Source organism: Vanessa cardui, chromosome 21 (assembly GCF_905220365.1).
Source record: "Vanessa cardui chromosome 21, ilVanCard2.1, whole genome shotgun sequence".
In the NCBI taxonomy this organism is placed as follows: Eukaryota; Metazoa; Arthropoda; class Insecta; order Lepidoptera; family Nymphalidae; genus Vanessa; species Vanessa cardui.
This window is the reverse complement of record NC_061143.1, coordinates 9,033,990-9,050,995: the sequence shown is the minus strand read 5'-3', so window position 1 is coordinate 9,050,995 and position 17,006 is coordinate 9,033,990. Positions and strand designations below refer to the sequence as shown.

Genomic DNA, 17,006 nt, shown 5'->3' with positions numbered 1-17,006 from the left:
TCTGTGAATCATTTGCTAAATGCAAAAGATGATTCACATTACAATGTTCGTAAGTTACTTGTATCTTTACGTCTTCCTTATAAAATACCTTCGAAATTATTAACAAAGAAAAAGCTATTAGGAAGTTATTATCATGACCCTGATCCACACACACACACACACAGTCACAAACACACACATATAGTAATAAAGAAAATATCAGTTACATTTTAAATATCGAATAGTCTATCAGCGTTTCGTAAGTTTGGAAAGCACAGTTCGGAACAGCTACCACCAGATAGGTACTTGTATGGCTATCAGACGACAATAAAACTTTATCCACGCACTTCACTTGTCCATCACTTCTGTGCTTCTTTCACCACGCCATTCGGAACACAATCGACGACTGTCACATCTGGTCCTGATTGATTTTTTTTTCCAAATACTTTTTACCACGTCCAAATTGATTCCTTAGCATCACGTAAAGAGTCTTTAAAACTGGGCTAATAAACCGTCATCTCGTAGCTTCAGTTTTTTTTAAGGTGCCACATTAATTAATATTGTTTTTTGAATTAAGAACGTTTAACCTGTTTAGTTTTAGTCTATATTTTGACATAACAAAATGTTAAACAAAAATCATAATCTGTATACAAATATGTTATATCCAATAGGTAGATGTTAATATTCCTTTACATATAGATTTTTACAGTATAGTTATACAGAAATGTCCCTAGATAACTATCTAGCTTGGAATCAGTACGTAAGACGGTCGGGATGGTGATTTTTTTAATAAGAAAGTTAATTATACTTTTTCTTTCACCTGTACGATATTGACGAGAAGCAAATTTTATTACAACGAACGTAAATTTAAAGAAAGACAAAATAAATAATCTATCAAAACAAGTACAAAAACGAACGCGTTTAATGCAGATCACAGTTTTTATAAGGAAATCTTTAACGTACTTCTGAATGCAGTGAAGCGAGTAACAACCGCTATCAGAGAAATTATACCCGATATTTTTTGTTCATACTCTCTTTTAATTAACTTTAGCCTATATTCTTATATAAAAAATCTATCTGCTAACATCTCGAAAGTTAAACGAAACGGTTTCCTAAATTCAATAAACATCTAATTCTTTCCCATAACGATAAAATATAATATTAATCAACACAATAAAGGTGCGTACTGACTCCCCATTGACCATTTCATGAGATGCTAACACCGTGAAGATTCCATAATCTAATTTCAATTTGGTGCACAATTTGTTACATTAACAGTGGGCGATGGAATGAAATATTCGAACCAGTACAGTCACAGCCTTAAAAGGTGCCTTCTATATGGAGGTACTCTAATTGAATTGCGTTTCGTTTTGGAATAGTCAATGTGTTTTATATAGCCGAAGATTTTCAGCTGGAAGTTTGCTGAGTAGTATGACTATCCATGTTATTACGCTGTTTAAAAATTTACATTACAATAGACATTTTCGATGATGATAAATGTGAGAAAAGCCTTGTGCATGGATGTGGGCGGATATAGAGGTAGAGGACGACCAAGGAAACGATGGACGAATTGTGTGAAAGAGGATATAGTTAGAAAGAATGTTACTTGTGAGATGACGTCTGACAGAGAAGTATGGAAGGAGAACATATGCTGCGCCGACCCCAAATAATATTGGGATAAGGGCAGGAGGATGATAAATAGACATTTTCGATCTGAACTCAAATTATAAACCATATCATGGTCAATGAAAGCATCAGCGTGTTATATGATATCAAAATTTGGCTTCGCTGCAATTTCACGCATAATACAGGTTAGAATTACGACGAAATTGCAGTTTAGATTTCAATCAACAATAGACGCGTATGATAATGTTTTCATTGATCTATAGGATTATTTATGAGTTTCGAACTGTCAACACAGTACCATAATTTACACTCATTTACATTACAACTGTCTATCACGAATATTTCATATAAACCACGAATTCTAAAATTAATTTGCAATTTGGTGACATTTTGTTTTAGTCGAGATGGAACAGATGAAAATGTTGAGGGTTTAATCGAATCTTGAGTATTCAAATTTAGAAAATCACGAAAGGGAGATAAATATTAAACACAATTAAATACACGAGAATTCATAACATACATATTAGCAACAGAAAACATGAAAAACCTCTGATGAAAGTCGCCAGATGATTATTTAACCCGCAGTGGAATGCGGTAAAATAAGTTTTAAGTCTTCTCAATGAGGGAGGTGACTTTAAACAACAAAACATTATTTACTACAGGTGTCTTCTTAAATTTGTAATATTGCTTTCAGCTTTTAAAATAAATATTTTTTTGTCAACTCTAAGTTATTAAGGATTCTTCTAGTCTTTATTATGTAGTTAATGGAATATCAAATCTAATTTAGGTCTTTGAACTCAGTCTGTTGTTATTTTAACATTTGTTACGGACCAAATTAGATTTTCAGAAAAATTCGCACATAATGAGAATTTACATTCTGACGGTACTATTATAATGAATATCGCTGACTAAAAATATAAAAATGCATGTTTTTAGTCATAGAATCAATTCTTAGGTGTTGTAAAAACTTGGACAACTCTTTTGTTAAATCTTGGTACAGCTATGAAAACTATAACGGAAGCGTACTTATTAAAATTACTATACATTTTTTCTTAAGTTAATTATGTTGTACCGTTTGATTAGAAAAAATATATCGCTGTGATATAAATTTGGATAGAAATGAATCGGCTCGGCTTTTGCAGAAATTAGAGAAAAAACAAATTACAAGAAATCTCATCAGAATCAGTCAACTTTAAAATTATATTGTTACATGTAAGAAAAAATAAATCCGTAAATATTTCACTACTTACAAAATCCTCATAATCATAAGGATGGGACGTTTTTACTGGCTGGCTGGCTGGTCTGCGGGTATTGGGTGTATATGTCCCATAATTTTCTCAAAATCATGCAAGTTTTTAATATCTCACCTCATCGAAATATTAGATTCACCAATACAAAATAAACGTATGAAAAGTATACAGTACTCATTCTACCTTAAACGAGTTACCCACTAAGCCATCGCATAAGAAATTATAATAAATTGGTCATTTTAATAACGACAATACTATCTTATTGTTTCAAATATAAAACATTGAGATAAAATTACATAGCTACTTACCATCTGGATTATTGGTTCCATGTTGACTGCCTTCTTCGCTGCCTGATGCAGGACTGTTCAAGCCCGCACCAGATCTTCCCGCCAATGATAGTCCAAGCTGTTCAGCAATCTCTGCGTGATCAGCTTGATGCACGTAGTCAAATATGCTGCTACCAGTCATTTCTACCTGAGAAGAAGTAATATAGTTTAATAATTGTTTAAGAGCAGAGCCTAGAGAAAATCGGTATCGCAATTTTCAGTATTTTTTAGATTATTATGATGTATTTATTAAGAAAAATAATTAATTACTAGCATATGTATGATCTCATTAATAAATAGATCGTAATATGTTAGATAATCGTAATCGTAATTGAAATATAGTAGATTCAAGTTTCTTATTTATAAGAATTCGTCGCATGCTTTATTTATAAAAGTAATTTATTCTTCTTCATTCTGCGGGTGTGAATAAAGTGTTGTTGCATATTTTTTAGTACAATTCCAATGAGACATGGATGTCATTTATTTGGCTTCGATAAGATATCTCATTCAATAATTTAAAACATCTAAATCTAAACAATTATACTGATGACAACAGTGTTTATGTGCTCCATTCGATTTTGAAATCCAGCAGTGAAGAAAAATATTGAATTGGAAGCTAAGCCTATGGAATATTTCTACACGTGTCTCATAAATCCTCAACGAAACATCGTCGTGAAATAAATTCCAAAACCTTCTTAAGAGGATCAGCCTAGCTGTAGTATATTGTAACTTACTATATTTAGAATCAAAACCATCAGCAAACATTAGTTAAATATTTATAGCTATAATTTATTAGCTCAGTTTGCTGCTATTTTTAAACATGCACCTTATTTTCTAAGTAATTAAGTTTAAAATAAAATAAATAGCAACGAAGAAGCTAGGCTGGTAGTCAAATGAAGACGCGTCACGTACAATCATCGTTATGAATGAACAACCTGTTATCATACATCGCGAGGCAGGTGGCTTCGAAAACAACAATAAAGTACACAAACTGGAAGCTGTGGACATCCTCGAAGACAGGGCAGCCATTTAAATAAAACTTAAATTAGCCCACAGAAGATGGAGATAATTCTAATGTTTGCTTAATATGAAAGACAGAAATTGTAATTTAAGAAACCAAATTTTGAACAACCATTTTGTTGTTCATTAGTTAAAGCTTAGTAAAATGAGAAGAAAGTATTAGCTTATTTGGTTATTTACGTCAAAAGTCATACCATGTTAATTAGATAATTTCTCCTATATCAAGAATGATATAAGATATGATCAATAAATAATTAAATGATGAAATTTTTCATCGCACACTATTGGAAAAGCTGTTGCTATCTAACTTTCTTGTAGGTCCCTTACACGGAGTATGCAAATGTATCTTTAAATAAATTTATCAAATATAATTGTGAGACCCTATTAAGCATTCAAGTGTCGTGTATCCGCAGTGATGTCGCGCATGTGAATACCACAAACAATGGTGAAGTTACGGTGGTCGGTTCTGGGAAAGATCCTAAGGATTTTATGGCATTTACCGATTCAACGATTGACGGCCCACAAATTTGAAGCTGGTGACAGGTGATTTGAAGTTGAATAAATTAGCTGAGTTCGCAGTAACTTGGTTGTTGATGCAACGGACGTCGTTGATGTCCAATTAGAATATTTGATTAATAGGTGTTCATAGTAATTAGATAGCAATCGCATCCGCCACAAATATATGCATGTACTTGAAAGAATCACATAGTTCCAAAAACATAAAGAGAGATCAAATATCCTTTGAAATGGGTCAATCTGATCCAGACCTTCAATAATGAACCGACAAGAAGCATCACGTAAATAATTTTCAAGAAAGGGTCCGAACATGTCAAAACAAAAAGCGAAATATCCATTTTCGGATTTATCTATAGAAAATACGACTTCGTATTGTCGACGTTATCATCAGTCTTTACGGGCCCCGAAAAAATGGCCGCAACAGAATTTAATATAACGAGAGCGTTAGACAGGGCTTATAAGAAAGTTGTGTCTGCTTATTTACCAGGAAGTTTATGTATTTTATGTCTACACACACTAACGTGTGATGTAGTGTCCATATGTTAGGTGTTTGGATGATATTTGAGTTTGTGTGCATGTTTGGGGGTGTGTGAGTTAGGTTCGCAGCATTAGGATGAAAGGCACGCGCGCGCCTTGCCCGGAACGTGACTAGCATCTCTCATCGTCCCTTTCCCCCCATCCTCTGTCTCCCTCACACCCTCCAGCCTCCAGCCCTCCAGCCATTTTGGATCAACTGTTTCTCAGTTTTCAGATCTTTTCCTTTTCCCTTTAATTTCGTAATTTTGTTTAATTTCATCAGGATGTAAATTTTTAGGTAATTTTTCGTGTGGCTTTACGCCGACTTAATTATTCTCCGTCTGTTCTTTAATGGCAATGCTGCGTACTGTTTTACCATCTCTATTTCACATCTTTAATACGACGATTCAGTTTTATATTGTTTTTTTTTTTATATAAGACAGTATAATTCGTTTTATTACATGTGAAGTTAAAAATAAAAGTTAAAATTTATTTTTTTAACAAAATAATCTTTCTTAATTAAATCTTAACCATGGTAATGGTGTGGTTCGTATTTAGTAAAATAATCAATAAAAAATATTATGTTATTTGAGTTTTGTGTAAATATATAAGAAAGCAATAAATATTAAATATGAGTAATTACACTTTGTATTGATTGTGAAAAATGTTTAATCATTTCTGACGAAGAAAATATTGTCTTAGATTAAAAAAAACAGACAAAAATACAAGGAGATTTTGTTACCAAAAAGAAATACATATGTATAACAAAAGTCTACATGTATTATAAATATATATATATAAAAGTTAAACAAAAAAATGATAAGGCAGTCATTCATAGTTTCACATGAGACGGAGATGTAATCACTATTCGGCGTTAAGACGTCCAACAGATTTCGGATAAGGAGCTACGTGGGCAGATGGGTTTGAGCACGCAATTGCAGCTACGCTTGTTAAAAAATGTTTTACAGACAAAAAGTTAAACTTAAATTATTTTACGTTATTCCATACTCGAAATTAGCATTTTTAACAATACCTGCCTCTGTTATCTTATTCAACAGTAATATTGTCGTGTAGAAAGTTTTCAGTTAAAGATAATGATTGTTAGTTTTGTCGGTTGAATAATTAATATATTGGAATTGCACTAGACGTAAATTATCCAATTTGGCAACTAATACATTGTATTGAAATCAACTTATTTGTAATAATCGAATTTTGAAATAATCTCAAGTGCATATTCATCTGAGAAAGTCCACGTAGTATCTTCTCAAATAATTACACAGAAGACTTTAATTATGTAAACATTATCAGATCATATGTACACCACGAGAAAAAAGTCCCGAAAAAACTTATAGCTGGGGACGAACTTATTGCTAGTTAGCCATTCATTTCAAACAACCAACCCGAAGAGTACTAAATACACAAATAAAATATAAAACTACAAATGATCGTTTATCGAAAACGACTTCTTTGACGGGAAATAGTTTGTTAAAGTCTTCTATGAAAGTGTTTATGTCCTGGATTCCTAAACTACTGTAGTATTCTATTATCAGATCATATCTTTATCCGCTTGTTAACTACACATTAGTCACACCCCGATAAATATCAAGCACATTTTAATTATGATAACTCAATCGACATTATAAAACACTCAATCAGGCACGTAATGAAATACGACTCCAGACGACACCCAGCACAGCGCGTACGTTGAATTCATAACATTTTTAATTACCATTAAGGATATTGACAGAATGACATAGTGCGGATGTGAATTTATTAATAAGCGATCAGCTTCATGTCTAAGTGATGTCTAACATAGCTTCCTTTGCAATGTATAGTATAGATATACTATACTGATGATAGATCATGTATAGTATCTTCTTGGTGGTAGGGATTTGTGCAAGCCCGTCTGGGTACCACCCACTCACCACTTATTCTATCGCCAAATAACAGTACTCAGTATTGTTGTGTTCCGGTTTGAAAAGTGAGTGAGCCAGTGAAACTACAGGCACAAGGGACATAAAATCTTAGTTCCCATAGTTGGTGGCACATTGACGATGTAAGGAATAGTTAACATTTCTTACAGCGTCATTGTCTATGGGTGATGGTGACCAATTACCATCAGGTGGCCCATATGCTCGTCCGCCAACCTATACCATAAAAAAAATAGACTTCAATCAACACAGAAATATGTAGACGAATACAATGATTGTACGAAAACGAAAGTCATCTGTTTCAGACGATCTTTTAAAATAATTATCGAAAGTTTGAAGGTAGGTACCAAAACATCAGATATTCTACCTTCCAGCTTGAGCAAACAAACAATTGGCAGTTTTGATTTTTCAGTTTGAAGGGTGAGTGACCTAGTGTAACTACAGGCACAAGGGACAACATTATAGCTGTCAAGATTGGTGGCGCGATGTCTGTATGGTGACCACTTGCCATCAGGTAGCCTGTTTGCATCCACTATAAATAAAATAAAAGTAACAATGTATCGGACACATGCAGGTTTCCTCACGATCACGTCACCGTAGAACAAGAGGTGAATTTTAAACACTAATGAATCTACTTATCTTAGCTAATTGGATTCATATCTAGATATATAGATATCAGCGAGATGTTCGAGTTTTAAGCGATTGTGTATAAAGATTTTTGCTTTAAGTTCGACAGATTATTGTTTTATAGGCTTTAATGCCAACTTATATATAATATGTATAGTACGACACAACTTAGATGTCGCATCGGCAAAATTCGTAAAACCAATCACATCCGAATTAAGTACGCTATCCCAAATTATCAATATTTATTTCTTACGCGAATATGATCTTTGCAGAAACGTAAAAACTTGTAATATCATATGACCTAATATATTCGTCAATTTGACGCGTCGATTGACATGCACTTCTTTTCTCCTACGCGTGAATCTATAACGACGAATAGCGTCGAATGGCGCGATAGGGAGCTATTTCTATTGGTTGTGTAAATCGGCATTAATCGGTTTTATTTTCATTCCATTGCATTTTCCGATGCTACATCTAATTTGTGTCTTACTATACGTACATATTACAAAATATATAACCCCTACACACGCCTTTATTGACTATTTAATTTCTTTCTTAGTCATATTATTCTATACAGATAACTATATATACATAATTATATAATAGAGTGATTGATTTCTAAACAGCAGCATAAACATTACAATTTAATTTCCCACAAACGCTGATATATGTCAGTCTGAGCGTCGCATTCTAATACAATGTATATACATAATGAGTATTCATACCATGTATTTATATGATTATAATTATAATCTAATAGAAATAATGAAATAAATTAACGTGTTGGACGTAACACGTGTTCGTACTACATTAAACATTTTAATTAACTCTCGTCTGCATTCTTTGTCACTGAAATGTAAGTACACACTAATACGCTAGACACACATATATAATCGTATCTACTTATATATGTACATAAGATGTGTTTAGTAAACTATCGGACACATTTATAAATGCTGTCAACATTTTGTGTGAGTCGTAATGCTTTTCTGATTTATATTTCGTAGAATAGACTAAGACAAAATCAAAATGTACATTTTTCAAGTAGGCTTTTACAAGCACTTTTGAATCATCATTTAACAACTACATTAAGTGAAGATTCGGAAAGCAGATTCAACCGAGAGAGCCGCCATGAAACTCAGTAGTTACTCTTTTTCAACGTTTAAATATAGAGTCATGTGAGTTAATTACAATTAGATATATATTTACGTAATATATCCTTCCTGGAAATCAACAAGTATTAGTTCCACGCTTTTTTATCGTCTGTATAATCTTGTATTGAATAATATGCTATCTTTACTAACTAAGAATATTTACTTCGAAAAGTTTGAAGATAGCTGGTCATAGACAAAAAACTATTTATCTCTCTATAATAATCAAAGTCTAGACGAGAGAAATCTGAACAGCTAAGAAAAATAAAACATAAAACCTAATTTTACGCTAAATTTTCCAACCCGTTAATATCTTACAAACGCTTATTTTTTAAGAATTAATCGTAGTGAAACAAATTAAAGCAAGCATCATTATTACACACTTTAAATGGGAAAAAAAGTGGAAAGGTAGAAAGGCTTAAGCACCATATCATGATTTTGAGAAATGAGGTTTAAAGTTACATTAATAAAACTTTTTTCCTTTCTCTCCAATGTGTTATATATTGTATCGTATATTATAAATGGTTATGTTTATATAATACTTACTTGTGATAGTCCTAGGTATATAGAAACAGTTTCTGATATGTACAGAAATCTCCCATCGGCCGCCACAGACAACGCGAATCCGTCGAGAGACTGTGGACAAAGGAAAACATATTTTAATACATTACAATATGGTTCATTATTGATATTTAGTCAAAATGAGAGCTTATATTAAGGCCTAATATTTGTAGCCAGATTTATTTATCTATCTATTTTATTGACAACTGGATACTGCTGGCAGCTTCACTAGCAAGTGACGCCAGCTGATATGTTATGTACCTTATGTCCTTTTCGGTAACCCCGAAAACGTGTATGCAACATTTTATAATGGCGAGTGAGTAATTCAAAGTAAAAAAGTAATGAAAAATTCGATTTGGCATTTACAATATTAGTTAGAATGACTACTAATTTTATTTTTTTTTCTTTTTTTTGTCAACGGTACCTTAGCTAAAAAAATGTATTAGTTTCATATTCATCTCGCTATTCGATTGAAGGCATAAAAAAGCTAAACAAACATTAAGAAACGAAAAAGTGTTATGACATAACTTTGATGTACTAATAAATGGATACGGCATTTAAAAAAAAATCGATGAGAAATTTACGACGTTTTTTTGCAAACAATATTTTGGCTAAATATTATTATATAAAACGATATTTTTCTATCTTTTATAATCTTTGAATATTTATAGTTGATTAAGTAATAACAAATATCAGTAAATGACATGTTTTTCAATATATTTCAAAATTCATTTAGAGTTAAAAAATACATCATTGCCATTTCAGTATCAACTTCCATTAAAATTGAAAGTGTGTAAAAAACGGCCCATCCATTTCTTTGGTAGCGCCACGTAAATTACAATGATAGACAGTTGACAAAATAGTTTTTAAGACGAAAATATTTTTTTACCTAAATTCCAATTTGTTGATGATGACTGTGGAAAATAAAATTAAAAAGGAAACTGATACTAATGTTTTTACGACGATTTCTCCAGACGTGCGTCTAGTTCGATGGAATGGAACATGTCATTTGTTTAATAGGAATAAACGATTTCAAATATCGAACATTGTTTTTTTAATTCAAAATATCGCTTTATCAGATCAAAACTTTTTTAAACACAAACAAAGCAATCAACAATAATAACAACAACAGCCTGTAAATTTCCCACAGCTGGGCTAAGGCCTCGTCTCCGTTTGAGGAGAAGGTTCGGAACATATTCCACCACGCTGTTCCAATGCCGGTTGGTGGAATACACATGTGGCAGAATTTCTATGAAATTCGACACATGCAGGTTTCCTCACGATGTATTCATTCACCGCCGAGCACGAGATGAATTAATAAACGAAAATTAAGTACATGAATATTCAGCGGTGCCTGCCTGTGTTTGTGGTAGCTTCACTTAATTGTAAAATGACGATTCAAAAGTGCTTATAAAAGCCTACTTGAATAAAGTTTATTTTGATTGATTGATTGATTGATTGATTGATTGAACCCACGATCATCGGTTAAGGTACACGCGTTCTAACCACTGGGTCATCTCGGTTTGTAATCGAATGTTAAGCAATTAAGAAACATTCTAAGTTTTCACGTAGTTAATTTGTGTTTACAAATCATTTCGTGTTTAGCGGTGAAAGTAAACATCGTTAGGATACCTACATGTGCCTTATGCAACTCTGCCACAGAATAAACTTAGTAAGCCTTAGCTTTCAGATCGAAACACAACACAAGTAATGCTATGAGATCCAATGTATGTATGTAGCTCGAATATCGATTTGTCACAGATATGTTACCATTAGTAAAATATAAATAAATTATAGAAATGTTACCCGGTTGAAAAATGCACATTTAATAAAATTTTAAAATACAATTGGCATGATCATTATCATTAATCACTTAATAGTTTTAAGTCGATATCGTAAAAAAAATCGATATGACCTCCACAAGCCGCTGCATGTACGTCCTTATTTTTTTCCTAAAAACGTACAAATAGTACCGCAACGTTGCATTTATGAAAAAAAAAAAAACTATCGGCGCAAGGAATCACGTACTAACCCGTTTTCGATCCGTAATAGAAACCGCAACACCCACAATGTTATAATACAAGTTCGATTGCATAAAATTATAATTTACGTGATCGAATGACAGGTAAATCGATTTTTTAGCATACCGCATTAGTTATAGCGGAACGCGTTAATCGATTTAAAAAAACGAACGTTAATTATAAACGAACGATTCAATCGATTACAACGACACTCGAAATGACAATGAGATCAAATTTTCTCATTGATTATCGTCTGATTACATCGAGCTATATCGTTTTGATTGTATGATAATATAACCGAACTTTTTTTTTTATTTTATTGGTTGGCGAAAGAACATATGGGCCACCTGATGGTAAGTGGTCACTGAGAACGAAGTTGTTATGTTCCTTGTGCCTGTTGTAAACTGGCTCACTTGCCCTTCAAACCGGAACACAAAAATGCCAAAGTTGTTTGGCAGTAGAATATCTGATGAGTGGATGGTACCTACCCAGACGGGCTTGCATAAAGCCCTACCACCAAGGTAAATAAATTGCTTTTAATAAGGCGTGGTCAAGAACGAAACAAGGTTATAATGTCTAACGCTTTAGCTTTACGTCTGGATTTGATTTTTATAAGACACTTTCTGCTCTGACTTTCGACTTTACTACAGTATTTAATTCAACTGTTTTGTTAATCTTTTCTGAATTAAGGCCGAGAGTAAGTGATCGTTTTCGACTAGGCATTATAACTTAAGCAACTCCTTACACTGTCAAATACAGGACCTATGATGGTATACCCTTGTGCCTGTACATTGGGTCACTCAGACTGGATTATGACTATGAAGGTGAATTGATAACTGAAAAATAATGAATGGGGTTTTACCCACCCACATAATATTAATATTTGCTATATAATTTTAGGTTGCTGCTAATATTAAAAATTAGACAATTCACGAACAACCAAATAATTTTGCTGAAAGTAAGTTGCGAACTGGACGAAGCTAGACATTTGAGAAAAAGTCTTAAAGTTTTTACAAAAAAGTTTATTTATATTTATAACAATGCGATCGATCTGTCGCTGAAATTGATTGTCGAATAAGCATACTATGACTGATTCATAAATAGTTCAAGTCTCATAGCAAGGTCAGATTAATACTTCATAATATTATTTATTTAAAAAATTTAATGGCCTTAAATTTTGTCACTCTCCGTATATTAAGTCTTGAATTTTTTCAAAAGGTTATCTCTGCCAGTTTTGTAAATACTACGTTATGGTATAAAATCGAAATATTGCCAGTCGTCAACTAATAAATAATTAAGGTTGTATTAAACTATAATTAAGTAAATACCTCTAATGGTATTAAATTGAGTTCAGATGAAAAACTTAAAATAGTTAGCATTATTAATGTGTAACTATAGTGTTAGTATTTAATTATATAAATGACTAAAGGATATAAAGATGCACATAATTACACACGTATTAACACTTAAATGAGTTTAAGTTGAGTTACTTCAGACGTTTTAGTTATTTATCGTATTTATTTTGTTGTATCTGTGCTTTAAAAACTTCAAAATACACAATTATCTGTTCTCGAGACCGAGACGAATTTTGACTAAGTAACATTTAAGTAATCGTTCGCTTATGGCAATCTCGCGTAACAATAGACAATCGATTAAAAAAAAAAAAAGACAACGAAGCTCGATATGGCCAGCATTCAATAACCAGCCATTATCAAGAACCATTCAATACAGAACCTAAATCACGAAGCCGATCGCACTTGACCGAGTTATTTTTTTCTCACTCCCAATCAATCCTTTGACAAATTGTTCCACAAAGTATATATCCAATTAATTTTGTTATGAAATTTAGGTGAAATCGACGAATTATTAAATCGATGTTTCGAAAGTTTTGTATGAGTAGCCGAAGTGACCAAACTCTTGTATACGAACGTTCTATTGTATAGATGCTATTGTATAGTGCACAAAAAGCATGAAGTCGAACGATTGGGTAACAAAGTCAAGTTCGATTGTGTTTTGAGACGTTCGGAGGTGACGAAAATAAACAAACTTTTGTCGAGCGAATAAATGTAACGGAAACAAATCGTCTGTACGGCTGTGAAGTTAATTTTTAAACGCTTGTATTGTTATGCTTGGATGACCTTGAGTTCAATTAACAGAAATTAAAAAAAAAAAACTTTTTTTGTGATTCAAGCCCAATGTGACTTGTTAAAATTTTAAATGAATTATGAACCTGTATGTGCCTGCATACAGATTTATTCTAGACTTAGATTATTCTATACTTTCACTTTAAGGGTTTTTGATCAACATCGCTTACCCCTAATTTAACTATAGTATTTGAAATCGTTTAATATAAATATTTAAGCATTAGTGACGATAATTGTAAATATAACTGCCGTTACGCGTCAGTGCTTCCAATCAGTGTATTTAAGTCAGCAGAATTTATATGAAAACATACAAAGACATTTTTTTGTCGTTGAAATAATATTAATGGCCATATTGTTTATTGAGGTTAATACATAAGTATTATTTATTTGCTTCCGCGATTTAAAACTGTAGAACTTTGAACGAGTTTGTCTACATCCACTCGTGACATTTTCTACCGACAAAGAGCGATACTTAGTATGTGTCTTATTCAGATTTGAAGGATGACTGAGCCAGTGTAATAAACACAAGGTAAAAATAACATATTAGTAGATATTGACGTGTTCAGGTTTGAAGGATGAATGGGCCAGTTTAACAGACACAAGGTACATATAACATCTTAATTCCTAAAGTTGCTCTATGGATGGCGGTAACAATTTAGCATCAGCCTACCAATTTTTGCCTACCAAAGAAGTGTAATTGTGATCCAATGGTATTCCAACATCTGGACTTAAGGTATGATTGTATGGTGTGTATTTGTATGGTGTATGTTTTATAAATAATATAACTTACCTGTAGTATGTGTGTGCCCTGATGTTGCTCAAACAACTCCATAGCAAGCCCAGCAGCTGTTCGCCTGTTTTGAGCACCTGCAACAATATGATATACTTTTAAACAAAAACTAAATACCGTCTAATAACCATTTTTATCATTGCACATATAATAATTAATAATTTTATCATCTGTGGAAAGTTTCCTACGAACTTACATCATGGATACAGAAATATAAATGAATATAAATATATTTGACAACATCACATAAATTACTTAGATTCCGAGAAGTAACGACGGTACCACAAACACTCAGACACAAGGCAACATAGAAAAGTAATGATAACCTACATATTTTCAGCCCGGAATCGAAACCAGGACCTCGGAGTGGCGTATACATGAAAACCGGTGTACACACCATTCGACCACGCAGGTCGTCAAAATATTAAAAAGAAATATTGTTTATGTGTATACTGTGTATATCTTTTATACCACGCTTTGCTTGCATGTCAAAGAATTATGCTTACAGGGAATAAGCTATCACTATTTCATATTCCATCCAAAACTGTACTGTAGTCCTGAAAAAGAAGCCGAAGGATCAGTCCAGTCTCAGAGACTTTTGCATTTTTAATATTAGCAAAACTTGGGCTATAGTTCATAGATTTAGCGTCTTAAATAAAATTATATGAAAACAACGGATATAAACAAAAATATAGCGTCGAAATATAATATTGTAAAAAATAAAACGTGTCATCGAGAGGAACAAAGGGCGTCATAAAGTAGGATGTAACCCGAGACACCGATGGTATCGCGACTGGCGGTAGCTACACGAGTCCCTCTTCTACGTAGAAGGTACCTGCGTACTGAGATGATCTTTTTTTTGTGTAAATTTAATTAAGTTTATTCATATATGTTATCGCCGGCGGATTCACCCGCGTTTTAGGCTTTGGTTGTCAAGTGTTAGGCAAGAAAGTAGCCTATGTCTTTTTTTGGACGTTTGCTTTGAAAGTTTGCTTCACACCAAATTTCATCAAATTTTTCATTGGACAGACAAACAGAGAGACAACGTTACTTTCACATTTATAATATTAGTATAGATTGTTGTGCACACAAATGTAAATATATGTATCAGTAATTGTTTGATATGATGATTAATAAATTGTCTGATATGATGTTTGGTTTGATGACGACCTCCCTGGTCGGGTGGTGTGTACACCGGTTTTCATGGGTACGCCACTCCGAGGTCCCGGGTTCGATTCCCGGCCGAGTCGATGTAGATTACCATAAGTTTTCTATGTTGTCTTGGGTGTTTGTGGTTACTTCGTTACTTCTGATTTTCCATAACACAAGTGCTTTAGCTACTTACATTGGGATCAGAGTAATGTATGTGATGTTGTCTCATATTTATTTATTATTAAGAAGTAATTACGTTACTTGAGTTTGATACGATTTCAAGTACATTAAGATATTGCTTTGTAAGTGCATCTGGGTGTATCGACTCACCAGTCAGACTCATCGTTTAATTAAAATTGCGAATGAGCTAGTGTCACAAGAGTATGGAACCATAATATATGTCTGCCATTATCATAAGAAAAAAATACATTCCATATTTGAACAAAGATTCAATGAATTAAATCGTTCTTGATATCTTATTCAAACGTTACACCTATAAACGCATACTTTTTACTATTTTTAAGTAATAAGTACATATTATGTGTTATTGATAACTCATAGCACTATTATCGTTGGTATTGTCGTCCGTCTAATATTTGTTTGTTTATATACTTTTTATATTTTATAATAAAAAAACTGCACAAAACAAAATTATTTTTAAATATAAAACGTAATTTAATGAAGTTGATTTTTTGAACGATTGCTCAGTTACGTAGAGCAACATTTTGAAATAAAATTGTTTAACTCTAGAAGAAACAAAAGCATATTTTAAAAATTTGAATCCATATTAAAAAAATAAATATTTTTCCTATACATGAAACATCTCTCGATAATTAAGGGAAATGAGCAACATTCCTTATATTCTAGTAGAATAAGTAATACGTTATAGTATAAACACAATGTTGTATATTCGATTCAAACAAATCGATGTAATCCAAGAGTACCGACAGCACAAAAGGGGTACGAGTACGAGTTAATTCATTTGTTATTGAAAGTGACACTAGTCGCAAGGACACAAAACATCGTGACCGAGCTTCGTGAGGCGGCGACGGACGGACATACAAGCACGACCCGCGCAATATTACGATATTAGTGCAAGGAAGCTAAGCATCACGAGTTTATGTAATGTTACCGAACATGAATTCACACTGATTGTTTGAGTCATGTGGAGCTTTATTGATTATTATGCGCGATGAAGAGTTATGATGGTATAGAAGTGACGGTATCTTAGAAAGTCGTTTGTTACTAGTATTATGTGACACTTCTAGACATTCTATGGTTTTAAAAACTCATGGAACTTTTGCCTATGCAGTGATGTCCCCTTACTTCTCTTTCTATAAGGAGAAGGTTAGGAGCATATTCCACCACGCTGCTCAAATGTGAGCTGGTTGATACA

The 17,006-nt window shown here is 32.8% G+C and overlaps 1 protein-coding gene across 4 annotated transcripts in view; it reads right to left on the bottom strand.

Annotated features, from left to right (window-relative positions):
- Positions 1 to 17,006, bottom strand: part of LOC124538820 (protein trachealess) — a 197,199-nt gene that overhangs the window by 11,782 nt on the left and 168,411 nt on the right. For all 4 annotated transcript variants that reach the window (XM_047116027.1, XM_047116028.1, XM_047116029.1 and 1 more), the window contains 3 exons: positions 14,459 to 14,535; positions 9,489 to 9,578; positions 3,164 to 3,329 (listed from right to left, as the gene is read on the bottom strand). In XM_047116027.1, coding sequence (XP_046971983.1) covers positions 3,164 to 3,329; positions 9,489 to 9,578; positions 14,459 to 14,535 — 333 coding nt within the window. The remainder of the gene's footprint in view (positions 1 to 3,163; positions 3,330 to 9,488; positions 9,579 to 14,458; positions 14,536 to 17,006) is intronic.